Genomic DNA, 15,979 nt, shown 5'->3' with positions numbered 1-15,979 from the left:
AAATGATTTTGCAATTAGATTCGATGGACTAATGTGTTCTTTCCAGCACTTTTCCCCCTGCTGTTTTTGTTATTGCCCTGGTTTGTAATAACGAGGGGGTCGGAGTGTGATATTTCATATGAGTGGGAGCCAGAAATGTTAATAACGGCGTATGTACATAACCGAAAGAGTTCGTTCCCCAGTCAGAGCCAGCCTGAAATGCCACCTCCATCACTTCATATTTCATTACCGAAACTACCCAGGGTTTCTTCAAGCCATTTGTTATGCCTAATGCTCATAACTACCCAAAAGTATTTTTAACTTTTCCGGAGCTTTAAAAGTCAATTTCAATCTCAACGCGTATTTGTCACTGCCAGAAATACTTAGTAGGAGAGAAGTAACTGAAATAGGCTGCCGCTTGCTTCCTCTCTTTGGGGCGAGTTCAGGCGGGAGCGATCTCGGGGGATTTGAAGAAGGGCCATAAAACAAAACCGCGGCTGAAGTGGGTCCCGGGAGAACTGAAGTCACACGGCATTTCGCCTGCCCCTGCCCTGCTCCCTCCTCCCCTTTTGCAGGCGGCTCAGAACAATGACACTTGCGACATGATCACAGAGAAGCTTTAATAGATCAGGGGGTGGAAATCCACAGCAACGTGATTTTATTACGAATCCCTGCCCTATGGCCACTTCCCAGGAGAGAACGTATGTACCATTTGCATGGTCATGGGTTTGGGGCAAGTAGGGAGCCAGGGCTCCCATTCTTTGGATGGACTTTGCAGAGGCCAGCAGTGGGCTCGGGATGACTGCTGCCATTAGCCGTCTGCATTTTCCATCATTCTTTGGGCAACCAGTTTGTTGAGTGGAAGTCACAGATTCGCTGTTATCTGATGACCGTGGACCCGTTAACGCACGTGTCCAGAGCTTTCCCCTTTTACCTCCAATATCCCTAAGCTGGGCAAGATGAAAGAAAGAAGGAAAGGAGCAGAAAGAGGAACTAGGGGGAGTAGGAGGTCTGTCAGGGTTCCTCAGCTTGAAAAGAGAGTTATGCGGACGAGCAAAGGGTCTCAAGTAATGAATGGAGTCAAGAGAACATTGCCGGGCACATAGTTACCCACTCGTGAGGACCAGACGCCAGTGGCTGGAAAACACCAACTGTTTTGCCAGGGGTTTGGTGATCAGTTGGGTAGACAGCTGTCCTGGTAAGCTCTTTCCATCAGAGTCTATTATGAATACAGCTATCTGCCTGAGAGCAGAGGGAAATGCCCACGGCCTGTGGCTGGGCAGTACCTGGTCACAAGTCGGCTGCTATGGGACCAAGGAGGCGCCGATGGAAGGGCGCCATTGTGGACCCGCTCCCAAAGTCCTGGCCCCCCGCATGGTGCTGGCAGCACCGAGGAACTCAGAATGCCCCCTCTGTTCAGAGGGAAAGGGAATTTCTCCAGTCTTGAGGATTTGCTCTGTACCAAATGGATCTTGGTAAATTCATTTAAACAGTGCTGCTGGCTCTCTCTCTTATTCAAGTTATTTTCTATTACCAGAAGCAAGGTTGAAAGGGAGCGTTAAAAAAATTTCAACTCTCTACCAATTCACGTCAAGGTCTTTTTGATTTTATAATTCAAGGCAATGGGATTATCCACAGCAGGAAAAGCTGAGTATTATAGCCATAAAGAGCAGCCATGCTGACCCTGGGCAAGTTAGTTAACCTCTCTGAGCCTCAAATACGTGAAATGGGACTTATAGGGTCATTGTGAAAATTAAACAAGATGATCTAAAACAGTTCTGTGCCTGGCCTACAGGAAGCACTCAATATACGGTAAAAAAAGTGAGAGAGGGAAATAGGACTGTCCATCACCCAGCAATGGTTGGGCCCCTGGATCTGAGGGGTAGCCTGAAAGAGGAGACAATGAGAGCCATACATCACCATGGGAATCCAGAGCCTGCCTCCTGGGTTTGGTTCCCACCACGGCTCTCTCTTAAGGGATAGGACATAGACTCCATGGCAAGAACCAACAACACAATCTTTGGTTACACTTGGTCTAGGATTTATCAAGAAACAAGCAGAATGGAAGGTGCCAGGGGCTCTCTCTTTATTGTCAGAGACAGCCTGTTTCTGCACGGCCCCTACGTGGCCTGCACTGAACTAGTACCACGTGAGGAGCCCAGCCTGTTGACCTCCAAGTTAACTGTGCTTGGAAAGTCAAGGGAACAGACTGGACTTCAGGCTGCATGGGGACCAGAGCCAAAGTACTCCTGAGGGGTGAGGGTCAGGTTCAGAAGGAGCCTCAGGTTAAATCCAGAGTCTCAGACTCGTGCCTGGTTCACCCATTCTCACGTTCACATTCATTCCCAGTGCCTCCAATAAAGAGGCAGTAGGGGGCAGGTCACAAGTAGAGTGACCTTTGCGTTAGCTACCACTTGGGAAAACGGCCCTGGGCTGGGACTCTTCCATGAAACAATGGGGCATGTGCCTTAGGCACACCCGTTCCCTTGTTCCCTTCGAATGGAAGATACAATAGTGGTTTCTTAGCTCAAACCTAGCTACTTTCCCCTTGGCTGGCATCCAGACTAGATTTGGGGGATGGCAAATCCATTTGGGGTAGGAGATGTGGATACAGATCTTAGCTTGTCCCCAGTGTGCTTCTCCATACCCATATCAGCCCGTATCTGCTACCTGGAGGTGGAGAAGCTCTGTGAATCCTTCAAGACTCCCACCACCCCTGGCCCTTTGTGAGGCTAGACTGGGAGAGGTGGGTCTGGCAGGTGGTGGGCTGCGGTGCTCCAGAGCAGAGAAGAGGTGTCCAGCGGTGGTGGTGGCGGCGGTGGCGGGCCATGCTGCAGGAGAGCGCGGTGCTTTCCGCGGTGCTTGACAGAACCATGTTCCGTTTCCATCGTGCCACCACATGGTTAGATCAAGCACAAAGGAAAGCCCCACGGCGACCGGTCAGAGTCAAGGTCAGGAAGCAGCGTCAGAGAGAGGACAGGAGCGCTCAGAGGAAGCAGCGTGGAGCAGCGGAAGCCGGAGCAGGCCCCCACTGAGTGTGATTAGTACCAGGAGCAGGGTTCCACGGGAACACTTCCAAAGACAGGAGCCCCGCCCGCCTTGTTCCCCGTCCCAGAGGAGACACAGAAGAAGGGAGAAGACAAGCGGGAGACTACTGGACACCCCTACTCAGGAGTATCAGGGCAAAAGGGATCCTTCTCAAGAGAATTAAAGAAGTCAGGTGTCAGTGGTCATATCACAGGCCTGAACTGAGCCTCTAAACTCAATTCATCACACCATTTGATCTGACAAGACATCAAATTCAGCAGAAGCATCTGCTGCAGGCTCTGCAAGCTAGCGCCCATCCCCACAGCAGAGTGGTTCCCTAACGGTCTATTCCCCAAGCCCCTCAAAGAGAAAGCCACAGTTCCCAGTGGCTTAGCAAAGCTGCAACGCTCTTCTTTAGGAAAAAGTCCCTTTGATGTTCCACATCTAAGGAGTCTCTTCAGTAGCTTTCAGTTTCCCCCAAACCCTATGGCTGACAGCTGATCCTCCCAGATTGCTTGAGGTATGGTAGAGGAAGGGTGTGGTACTGGGAGAAAATACATGTTCCTGGTCAGAGAGAAAGATGGGGAATCCAGTGGGGCCCCGGGTTTGGGACTGAGAAAACTATAATCATAATGATCTGAGAATAAGGACTTTCACAGAGGTGACCAGTGGCCCTCATGAGGAGGGGGCTCTTTCAGACAAAGAGAAGGAAGGAAAGAGGGAAGACACCTGATTCTAGGGTCCTTCTTGATTTCCTGAATTCCTCCATGGCTGTGAATCATGGTAGTGGGTTGCGGGGACCAACAACCAACTGTTGCGGATGCCAGTGGCCCAGGTGAGGGTGCCCAGTCTTTCTATCATTATCTGCAATAGATCAGGGGCAGTTTTGATGGACTTCCTCCCAAACCATTGGGAGATGTGTGCACCCTGAAGAGGCAGAGCCAGGGCCAGGTGACTGAGACTCTCCCTGCCCTGCCCTCTAACAGGTGGGATGGGGTCACTGTTCCTCCACAAAGTTTTTCTGGGACAAGATGGTGGCAGCATCTTGACAGTGCACAGGTTGTCTGCAAAGGTTGACCAGTTAGTCAAGGTCATTCCACAGCTCTGGATCTGGCCCCTCCTCTCTCTAAGCCCTCTCATCTGACCAACTAGAGCTGGCCACTGTAATCTAGACTCAACTCCACTTTGCCCCCAGACATGCAGGGCTCTGTAAACACTCTGGTTTGGGGATTTCACATTCAGGTACCCAGGGCTTCAGTAGCAGGGAAAATCCATCCCTCTCACATCCCTGCCCCCAGGCCTTAAAATGCATTCTCCTTCTCTTTGGTTTCTCTCAACAAAATGAAATTGAGGAACCAGGGAGAAAGCTGTCAAGAATCTTCACAGTATGTCAGAAATCCTGAAAATAGTGCTCTATAAACTTAGACCAGCTTTTCTGCTGCGTGGGCCTCAATGTCTTCCTCTCTGGCATGGACTGGGTGACCTCTGAGGGCTCTAAAATTCTGTAATTCCCTGAGAGGTGTCTTGCTGTCTGCCATCTTTGGACACATTGTCACCACCCTCCCTACTCTCCAGCATGAGAGTTTCTTCTTCTTGCTGCCTGGACCGCCACACACAAAGTGGGTAGGGTTGATGGTAGAGAGAAAGCATCTTCCAGCTGCCAAGTGCTCTCCTGGGGATGGGCTTGGGGTCCCAGGCAGTCAGGCAGTGCCTTTTCAGGAGGACTTAATCTGATGGTCAGATCACTCCAGCCGGCAGCATCCACCTCTAACCCGATCTTGCTGCCCAGGGCGGTGGATGCGCTGACAGAGGCAGACACAGGGCAGCTGGGAAAACAGACGCCCAGCCTAAGGAGGGGCTTGATGCGTGGCAGGAGCAGCCCTCAAATTGGCTCCTAATTACATCAGCTGTCTTTGCAATGGGGGTGCTTTTAGGGGAAAGTAAACGCAGAGTTATTATCTGTCAAATCCAGTTCATGTCACCTGCCCTACTTCCCTTCTTCTGGAGCTTCCTGGAAACACAGAGCTTTAGACCTATGGTTTCTGCATCTCCCAAGGCCAAGGCAGGTCTGGGCCCTCGTGTCTCTCAAAGTCAAGGCCTTTGGAGCTCACCAGCAGCTCCGTCTACCTCTCTTCTCTGCAGCTACATAAAATAAAAGCGTATAGAATGCTGTATGGCAGGCTCATCACAGCTGTAACTTTCACTGTCTTTATGGGAATAATCTTTCTGCTTAGTATTGATTTTAGAAAAAGATATTTTATCCAGAGTCAATCTAAGGAGCTGCTCCTTCTCCCCGTTTGGTTCTTTTTTTTTTTATTTCCAAGCACCCCTGTCCCACATAGGAAAAGAAGCCAGGACCCCTCCAATGCAAAGGTAGGCAGACAGTGGCAAAGCTAGAGTTAGAACTAAGCTCTGCTGTTTCCTAGGTCTATTTGCAATTTTCTCTTTCTCCTACTTAGTTCTTTCTGTACCCCCACCTCCTGCCCCGCCACCCCAATCCCAGCCTGCAGGCATTCTTAGGCAATTGTCCAGGTTGTGTCCCTGGGAGACACCAGTCCTTGGACCCTGGGCGGACTCCATCCCTGCCCTGCCCCCCAGGGCTGGGGCATCCATCTGGAGCGCGAGATCTTGATGGGACCCCCGTGAGACCCAGGGGTGGGGGTTGACAGATGGCACCCTGCCCTCCTCTATCTCTTACCGCCCCTCTTCTTGGGCACAACTGTTTGCGAGAGCTAATTAACTCAGGCCTGGCCAGACACAGGTAGAAGCAGAGGGGATGGGGGGAATAAGAGGCATAGGCCATGAGGAAAGATCGCCTGGAAAGGATGGCTGTCCCTCAGGTGACAGCTCTGGGCTGGGGGAGGTCTTCCTTCCAGACATGCTGCCAGCCCCAAGAAGGAACTTAAGGAAAGAGTTCGGGGGTGGGGGTGGCGGGTGGGGGCAGGGCCATGAGACTGAGAAAGGAAGTCACTGAAGCAGCTGGACCTCCTTCCCAAATGCTCCTTCTAGCCTACATGCTGCACAGTGTTGAGGAGGGAGCCAGGCCTGCGTCCGGTCCTGCCTCCACCGTTTGCTAGCTGTGACCTTGGGGTGCCCTTCACCTCTGAGCCCTCAGCTCCCTCTGCTGCAGAATGCAGATTTCTCCTGCTGATCTCACGAGACTACTGGAAGAACCAAATCACACTAGGAGCACTCAGCACCCTGCTCATCACAGGCAAGAAACTACTCTTGAAACTGACATCATTATTCTGGGGAAGACAAATTGGGACCAACGTCTCATACTGTCACAAAGTCCCCGTGGTACCTCCAAGCCCTCTCAAGGTATTTGCTTCTGTAGAAAAAAACAGCTAAAATTTATCATTCTGGAGACACGGACTAAAGAATCTGACTTGGAGGACAAGAACAACTTGCAAGAAGGAGAAGTCTGCCTGCTGGTCTTCTCCCAGAGACCAGTGCCCACGCTGGCGCTCTCCCCGGGAAAACTCACTTACGTAAGACACTCTCAGGCACGGGGAGAAGAGCGGTTCTTGCTGAAACCCAGATTGTGAGAGTTGGCTCCAACCCGTCTCAGTACATCATACTATCAATCTCTCACCATTGGGAGCACAATGCAGCTGGGTGATTTTTTCCAATAGCAAACTATACAAATGATAGTCCTTTCTAACTGCCTGTTCACCTAGCTATTGGGTCAAGGAGAGCTGCTTCTCTTTTAAGATGAGCTGAGAATTCTCCTGCCATTCAGCCCCGGTCAGTGTCCTTCCTGAGTGCAGTGGGGAGGAAGGTTTCTAGAGAGAGCTTGGGAACTAGAGAGTAAGGTTTTGCTTTCTTCTCGAGCACAACTCTTTGCTGTTCTCTCCATAATCAGAACGCACCATAGCTGGTGAGAATGTCTGTGAAACCTATAACACACTATAGTGTAAGGGCCGCACCCAAGGCAGTCTTAGAGCAGATGAGAGGCCCCTAAGATTAGATGCTGCCTGCAGCCTGGCCTGGGATATATTTATTTCTCCATCTGCCACTTGGGGAGCATGCTTGAGAAACAAACAAACAAGCAAAAATCGTAGCATCTAAAGGGCACGTGTGTACAGGCCCCCTGGAGATATGCGGCTGCCTGGTTCTGTCTCTCCTGAAACCGCGCATTCTCCCCACCCTCCCTCCATGCTTTTATTGTGTGTGTGTGTTTTATTTTAAATCCATAAGATAATTGGTTTTCTGCAGGGCTAACTGAATTTCCCCAATTTAATTTGCAAAGATGCTCCCCAGGAGCCATTACAGCGCTCGCTGTCCTCCAGATTGGATTATTGGCCTCTCCAGGGCTGCTGTACTCTGAGTCGGAAAGTGGGGCCCAGCCCCCTAACCTGATTACCTGAGCAGCGGAACTTCTTGCTCTTGATCTGGCTGAGGCGCTTGTTGGCCAGCCGGCGCGGGCTGCTGCAGCGGGCCCCGCTGGTCTCGATGGGGTTGTCCTGGAGGTAGTCGGCCAGCCACCTCAAGTGGCAGTCGCACACAAATGGGTTTTGGGCTAAGTGGCTGCGAGAGGGATGGGAGTTCATCAGGAGCGACCCAAGGTGCTGCGCTCCTCCACCACCCCTGCCTGGTGCTGGGTCCTGGCATCCCAGAGCCAGGCTCCCTCCCTCTTCACCCCAGGAGGCCTTGGAGGACATGGAGCCTTTTAGACAGGACCCAGAGAGGGGGCCTGAGGCCTGCTGTCTGCAAAAGACAGTCACAGGTGCAGCTGGCATCCAGTCTGGGGACTTAGTCTTGCCGATCTCCCCACATGGGGCAGGACCCACCAATGCTGCCTCCACTCTCACCCATGCCAGTTCTGACAGGCAAAGCAAGTTGCAGGCCAGGGCTGACGCTGAGAGCAGCCTTTATTTTATTTCTCCCAGCTCAGTAACACCAGACACACAAAGCAGCTGGCATGGCGATGGGCACATGGGAGTATTCCATACAGAGTTGTGGGTATTGTCGTCATTATCCTCCTCATCATGAGGGCAGCACCGTTGGTCTCGCTTCCCCAGGCTCAGTGAGAACACTCTCCCAAGTGCCATACACAGTGCTCAGCACATGGTCGGCATTCAGTGTGCGGCAGCTGTTCTTACTCTTTATTGGCTCCTGTCTCTGGCTACAGGGGCAGTAAGTGCCAGATGACTCAGAGGGTCTCCAGAAGCCTCCACTTCATGGTCAGGCCTGGCGCTGAGCTAGGGTCTAAGCTTGGGGCTGGAGCCCCCAAACACAGCTGAGATCTGTGCTCAGGTGTCATCAGCGTCCACCACTCTATGAACACCTGCAGTGCTTGGGAGTGAGGAACTGTTCCCTAAAGAGGGAGGTGCGATATTCTCAGAGCACCCGGATGAGAGGTTTGGTTTTCAGGGTGGCGGGGGTGTTGGTGGGCAAGAATGAGTTATCAGCAGAGCTGGAGCCTGCTCAGCATACAGTGGCCATAATGGTAAAGAGAGCAGGTGAATAGCAACTCTGCCTGGATTCAAATCCTGCTTCTTACTAGCTGTGCAACCTTGACTAAGTTACTTAACCTTTCTGTGCCTTGGTTTCCTCACACAGAAATTCAGGATCGTAACAGCACCTTACTCACAGGGTTGCTGTGAGGCTTAAAGGTTTGAACACAGGGAAAGTACTCAGTGCGGTGTTGAGCTCTTTGTCAGTACTCAGTACAGGTAAGCTAGTACTAGAGTTACGATTCCATTCTCACTGCAGGCTCTAAAGATCTTCCTGGATGTGCTCACTTTGCCTTCATTTTGGGTGTTCTCTGTGACTGGGTGTTTGGGGTCACCTGCTGCCTGGGCACGTGCTGGCAGTGGAGGCGGCATACTCACAGTGTCTGGATGGCCTGCAGAGGGGCAAAAAGCCCTTTGCTGATGGTCTGCAGCTTGTTGTCATACAGGGAGAGCAGGTTGAGGTTCTGCAGGTCCTGGAAGGTGTTCACCCGCAGGCAGTTGATCTTGTTGGCATTGAGGAGGCTGCAAGCAGAAGAGAGGCCGGTGACCCACGAACCCTGGTCATCACCTGTGGGGCAAGGGCTGCGCCTGCAGGGGCTGGGCTCAGGGCCCCCCAGCTCTCCTACAGCCTTGGGCTCCTGCTACTTGCATTCTTGTGGCCACTGAAACTCATCCGGGCACTTGCATGTCATCACCACAGATGCTGTGCTGCACACTGCCAACCCCTGGAGCCATCCTCGCACCCATGCCTGTGCAGGAAGACCAGAAGTGGTACCCCATGTGCTTCACTGTCTGCTTTAGAATGCAGAGCTTCCAGGAATCAGAAAACAAAAATCATCTGGCACAAATGTTTTAAAGCTTTAGTTGATTGACTAAGGGCAATTTTGATTCAGAAAATTCCTTAGAGTTGTTTTGGGTCACTGATCCCATTGAAAATCTGATGAAAGCCATATGTCATCCTCCCAGAAAAAATACATCCATGGGTAGGCATGCGTGCAGGTACATATACATTCTTCTCCTTTTCTCTCCTTCTCGCACATGCACACATGTTCAACCCCCCACCCCCACAGATGGGGTCCCATGTGATCTGACCTCTGCACCTTTCCCCTCTCATCCATCCCACCCCCAATTCACTACCCTCTGGTCCCTCAGGTACACCATGTGTGTTTGGGCCCAGGTCCTTTGAACACACTCTTCCTCCCTTTCATAAGGTGGTTCTTTCTCCTCCTTTGCATCTCAGCTCAAACGCTACCTCCTCAGAGAGGCCTGCCCTGACCACCTCATGTACAGGACCTCCAACCCCCCGTTATCGTCTCTCAGAGCCCTGTTTATTTCTTTGCAGCACTTCCCTCCATGTGTGACTATAGGGTATTGGTTTTCTTGTTTATCATTTGCCTCCCATCCAAGACGGTAAGTTCTATGATGGCACTAACGACATCCATTTCCACATTCCTCCCTTTATTCTCAGGGCTTGGCACAGGCATTTGTGCCAGAAATACACCCAACTCCACATGCAACTCCAGGGGTCACCTTCCTCTAAGGTGGCACTGATCCCCCGGGTCAGCCTTCCCGTCCACCAGGGACCCCTTCTGCTGTGGTTTGAGCTCTTCAGACCCTCTCCCTATCGAAAAGAAAAGTGTCAAAAGAAGCTGCCTTTTCGGTGAAATTCTGATCCAGCACAGATGATGCCATGAGGGTTATAGGAGAGTTTCCCAGAATGGGGCTGGCAAGTCAAGCGAAACTGGGTCCTAAGAATTTCCTCTATGACACTAGACTGACTAGCTGTGCCCTCGAAACCAGTGCAAAATCATTTCTCGCTCCTTCCTGAATGAAAGTGGGAGAGGGGGGAACTAAACCAACCAGCAAAAATGTTGAATTTTAAAAATGTCTTCTTTCAAAGCTGGCTCAGAGCTTCCCTTGTGCGGAATGACCCATGAGACTCGTAGTGGGCTGGCTCCCTCCGGAGGCTCTTGATGCCAGCCAGGGGGACTTTAGTTGGGAACGGGGCTGCCCAGGGGAGCTAAACCATCCGTGCGCCTCTCCCTTGCTGCCGGCGTGCCGCCTCCGCATCCGTGTACAGATAGGCGGCTGTGGCCGTGACAGTGGAAGAGCTGCCTGTGTAATCTGGCTAATAATGGGCAGGGTCCCAGGGGTCCACACGGATGTCCTCTCGCCTCGCAATGGAAAAAAGCTCACGTTGCTAGAATACGTTTCATGTTTTCCAAAGTGCTTTCCCAATATCCTATTATTCTCACAGTAACCTGGGCAGACGGGCACCAGCCTCACAAGTTATAGGTGAGGAAACTGAGGCCAAGAGTTGGGTGGGCTTGCTCAAGGTCACAAGTGTTTCCAGGGAGCATGCTGGAAGTAGATAGGATAATTCAGGTCTCTAGAGGGTTTGGTGTCTTCTCTGTGAAGGTTTTACCTACCCCGCTTGTCTGTCGAGCCCCTCTGCAGCATTTTCCTGAGAATTTCCTGGGCTTTATGTACTACATTTTAGCCAAGGTCACTCCATTTTGGGGGCATTCCAAGAAGGAGGCCATGGAGCAGAGAAACAAGGAGAAAAGTGAGAGCATCCAACAGGGCCATTCACCTCAGGGTCAGGAATGGACCCTTCACACACACATTGTTTTGGTCTGTTTGTTTAGAAGGAAAAACAAAGTATGTGGTAAATGCTTTGTTCCAAACAGACATTCAGGGTCCTCTGAGGGCATCATCTGGCTAGGAAAGATTGCACTATGCAGTAAACAGACTGGGTCAAAGGTGCCAACTTCATGCCTGAGGATAGAATCCTCCTTGCAACATACTGCAACATCTCACATGCAAATCTGTTCATTCAGCCCTCCTAGTGTTTTGAAAATTGGGAAATTTCACACACACACCAGATTTCTATTTCCTCTTGAAAAAAATTTCAGAAGCTCTAGCAACACTGGATCCATTGGAGGCAGCTATGGAGTGGCTGCCCCCTCTGGATAGGACATACCCTCTCTGTTCACCACAGTCCTCACTACTCCCTATTGTATGCCCTTCACCAGTTCATTCTGCCTACCTTGCCTGAGTGAGCATTTAGATTTGAGACCCTAGTGCAGATTCACAAGCTCAATTGCAGTGCTTGGTACTGGGGAGTGCTAGACACTGGATAAGGACGATGGCCCTGGGGAGAGGGGAGGGGCAATTTGGACCTGCCTTGAAAAGGTATCCAAACTGCAAGCTGCTCTGATAACCCTCCTCACCCATCAGGACTATCGAGGCTTCTTTTTCTGATCCAGATGCTATCTTATTCTCTATTGCACCTAGATCTCTCAGCATGGGATGTTATCGCAATGATAGAAGGCATCAAAACAACCCAGGCTGGCAGAATTCCTAGACAAAGACAGCACAAGGAGCAGAGTGTATGAAGCAGGAGCAAACGGCAACACAAAAGGGCAGAGTCCCCCCCTGTCACTTATTTTCTCCCAGGAGGCTTGGCTCCCTAAGGCAAGACGTGTTGGGCAGGGAGAGATAAAATTAAGCTGCTTATCCAGATTTAGATGCGGGGGACAGCCTCACTGATCCCTAGCCCCAGCAAGATCTCACAGCCTGTCCTTCTGTCCTCTCTCCTTTGGGAGGATGGTTGGCAGCCACTCAGCCCCGTCTGGCTTCCATGAAAAGATCTCCAAGCTATCTGGTTCAAGGACAAGAGCTGGAGGGGAATTAAACAAAGACCCTTTGGTGGAGCAAATTGAGAGGAAACAAGGATTTGAAACGGGATTCAGCAGTTCTGAACACAGGTCTTCTCTCTCTTTCTCCATCAAGGCTGCTTGATCTGTCCCGGTTCACCCGCCTTTGAGGAGTCGCGGTGTCACTGCTGTGTGAAAAGATAATAATAATGGAGTGGCATCTCCAGAGCCCACAGCTCTATGTGCAGCCCTCTGCCAAGTGTTGTCCAAAGCACTTTCCATGCAGTCTTTACTTTCACCCTCAGAGCAGCACAATCATTGTCCTCATTTTGCCGATGAGGAAACTGAGGGTCAGAGTGGTGACGGATTTGACCTAGGTCACCCAGTGATAAGTGAAACTCCAGCCTGTCTGACTCCAAAGTTCATCTCTTATCCATCATGCAAAATCCATATTCTCGTATCTATGCCTGATGGACAGTGTCCCCTGTCTCTGGGCTATTTTTGCTAGCTTTGGAATGCACCTGGGCATGCTTTAGGTGGACGGAGGTCTGATTGGGTCTGGAAGACTGCTTGCCTTTTGGTTGCGTAGAGGCATCCGGAGTCCTGCTGATTCTTAGGAAGGACCTGGCACCAAGCTGGCAGAGATAGGATGCTCCCCAAACTGCCATTGGCACAAAGTGGCGGGTTCTTCACTGAATGCCTTGCACAGGTGCAAAGCAGGGTTTCAGCCTTGAGGATCACTGACTAAATGCTGATTTGGGAGCTGGTATGCCTGGCTCTGCGCTCCCCTCACCCTGAATTCTCACTCCACTCTGGGAAGACCAGGGACAGTGGTGAAGCAGATAGTATTCTCCAGCTTGCCACATTCAAGAGGCTGCCTGACTCTCAAACTTTAAACTTGATGCCCCAACTAGATCTCAGCTTGATCTGCTGTTGGATCCAGTGAGTCAGGGGGCTGGGGACTTATTGAATATTTCCCCAGAAGCAGATCCAACCATATTTTGGGGTCACCTGCTCCAAGACTCACTTCCCAAAGGAACTTCAGAGGTCATAGAAACAAAAAGAGTGAAGGCTCTGAGATGACCAGGCCAGGTGAACAGCAGGGGCCACACGACCTAACAGGTAATAAGGATTACACATGGCCAGGCACTCGCCAAGCACCTTATACATATTAACTCTGAATCTCCCCACCGCCCTGTGAGGTAAGTGTTATCTCCATCGGACAGAGGACACCTCTGGGGCTTGGAAAGCTTAAGTCCCTTTGACCAAAGTTGGACAGCTAGCAAGTGGTAGCTTGAGATTTGGATCCATGCTATCTTAGTTCCAAGACTGTGCCCCCACCCATTCTGTCACCCCGATGACCACCAAGGGACTGTAGGAATCACCTACTGTTTATGGGAGGGGGCTGAAGCATGTGCTTTGTAGACACTCTCATTAACAAAGTGAGGATTCTACAGTAAAACAGAACAAAGAGAGCCGTGCTCCAGTCAGAGGAAATTAAGGAGAGTGGCACATCCGAGAGCAGGAGTACCCGTACATCACCTTCTAAATGTATTTCCAATTGTTAGCTCCACGAGGCCCTCCGCCACCCCCTCTTCTCAGAGCATTTTCGGCTTCCACATATGTTCCATGTCAAGAGGTATTAGCACTCAGCTCGTTGATTAACCAACATAACGATGCTGCTGAGCGATAATCTTTTCCAGGAGCCGTCGCCTTCAGGAAAAGCAAGGCAGGAAACAGAAGCCATGGAGAGCCACAGAGCTGGAGCTTGAAGGGGGAGTGAAATACCCTGAATCTGGGCTAAGGAGGGCTCTTGTGACTTGAGTCCTCCTGCTAGGGGACCGGGCCTGCCTGCCAGAAAAGTCCCAGGTGCTGTCAACACTCACAGCAGCTTGCAGTTCCATTCATTCAGAGTCCAGATAACACGGGGAGATGGGCCCCAGGAGGGGAATGAGGTCCACCCTGATCTGTGAAAAGGACCCCCACACCCGGTCTCCCTACAGAGGGCAATGGAGGAGAAGACCTCTGAGGCCCCACTTTCAGTTACTGCCCTTGCCCACATCTCCTGCTCAGTGAAGATTCTCTGAGGGCTCACATGCCTGGGCTGCAAGGCTTGGAAAACACAAACATCTGGAGTCAGGTTTAATGATAAATTGCATTAAAATCACCTTGGCAACCCCAGCGGTTCACATGTTGATTCCGTGGCCTCGAGCTATCATTCTGAGCGGTATTTATATTTTCCACACCTGCCCAGGGGTCTGCGGAAGACAGCGTTTACGTTATTCCTCCTACTTATGTGGTGTTTGTCTGGAAATGTCAAAAGCATATTGCAAACTCCGGAGCACGAGCTCTTCTCAGGAAACTGGTGCCAAGAAAGAGTGTAGCGGCTGCTTCCTGGAGAGTAAAGGAAGCCCTTCCAGCAAAGACCAGGGGATAGAAAGATGGGTGCAGGCTCCTGCCAGGGGCTGCTTCACGGAGCCTCCTTTCCCCAAAGCGAGGCTGGGTGGTCAGTCTGTCTTTCATACGCACTCAGATGCAGACACATAGGGGAGGAAAGAAGGTACCAACAACCATAGAGCACCGCCCTTTCTCTGGCTCTACCAGGAGGAGAATGATTCTTAAAGAATGGGTTATAAAGGCTCTTTGTTATTTAAAAAAAAAGAAAAGTTCTGTGTGTCCCTGGAAGTATTTACCACTATTACACATTGGCATAAACTATGAGTGAGGATACCAATTAGGGGAGCTCTTCTGGAGCCCTGAGTCAGCTGTGGGATATGCAGTCAAACTGCCTTCATTCATGTGTCTTCCTCTTTTCTATTTCTCTAGTATTAACCCTGTGCCATCCTGAATTTCTTTACCTACTAATTGTAATAAGGACCACTGTCTTGCCTCAGAACAAGCATGCGCTCATCCCTCCCCTATGAAATATGGGGCATTTATTTTGACCTTCAGCAACCTACTGAGGCTGGACATGGGGAGGAAGCTGGTGCCACGAGGTCAAGGAACTCTGACCCTGCCCGGAATCTTCTCTGTGCTTGTGAATGGGGGGTTACTCTGGGCCACGTCATGCTAAACACTCTCAAGAGGAAATGGGAGGAGCCCTCCAAGTCCCAACGAGGGGCAAAGATGACTCCTCCCTTCTCTCCCGATGATGACTGCACTGCTGGCAGGGGCTGTGGGTTGTCATGGTGATTCAAACTGCAAATGCAGCAATGCCATGGGGTGGCATGTCTGAAAAACAAGACCCCCCCTTTAACTCCAAAGACACAGGAGGGCCCTAGGAACAGGGTGCAGGCAACTGCGCTTTCCTATGGCGACCGGGGGAGGCTGAGAGTCTGAGAGACCAGACAGGGGAGCCGTCACCTGCTATCAGGAGATCAAGTGGCCTCACCCAGTGTGACTTGGCTTGCCCCTTCCCTCTCCCAACAGCTAGTAGGGTGGTCACTTGCCTACCTGATTGTTACCTGGTTACTAGTCAGTCCTTTAAGAGGGGTAAACCATTTACTCAATGACCAAGGCATGGAATAATTCCAGAATTTAAGTCTCCTCAAGAACTTTCCCTAGGAAGCACCAGGTACATGAGAGGGAAGAGCTCCCCCTTCAAGAATGCACCTCAAAGTAAGTCTGCCTCTTCTTCTGGGGAGAATTTTCATCCTTTCACCTCAACCTGTCACAGGGCTCAGGGCGAACGTCAGTGATGACAACGAACCAGAGGAAGTTCGACGGGAGACAGCAGCCTGTGACTTAGACTGAAGCATGACAAGAGGAGCTGATTAACAGTCAGTCCAGCAGCACCCCCTCCTCGGCCTGAGCCAGTGAGGAATTCTGGTTCCACGTGTCATAAAACCAGCTCTG

At 51.1% G+C, this 15,979-nt stretch overlaps 1 protein-coding gene and 1 non-coding gene across 2 annotated transcripts in view; both read right to left on the bottom strand.

Moving 5' to 3' along the window:
• SLIT3 (slit guidance ligand 3) overlaps positions 1-15,979 on the bottom strand; it is a 587,661-nt gene that overhangs the window by 91,002 nt on the left and 480,680 nt on the right. The window contains exons 13-14 of the mRNA XM_023617271.2: positions 8,844-8,987; positions 7,373-7,536 (exon numbers count right to left, since the gene is read on the bottom strand). Coding sequence (XP_023473039.1) covers positions 7,373-7,536; positions 8,844-8,987 — 308 coding nt within the window. The remainder of the gene's footprint in view (positions 1-7,372; positions 7,537-8,843; positions 8,988-15,979) is intronic.
• On the bottom strand, positions 2,835-2,897 carry MIR218-2 (microRNA mir-218-2). The gene has a single exon (NR_032938.1). It is a non-coding gene; the product is annotated as a microRNA mir-218-2 (primary transcript).

This window comes from Equus caballus, chromosome 14 (assembly GCF_041296265.1).
Source record: "Equus caballus isolate H_3958 breed thoroughbred chromosome 14, TB-T2T, whole genome shotgun sequence".
Classification (NCBI taxonomy): Eukaryota; Metazoa; Chordata; class Mammalia; order Perissodactyla; family Equidae; genus Equus; species Equus caballus.
Note: the sequence above shows the minus strand (reverse complement) of the source record. Positions and strands in the feature narration are given on the sequence as shown.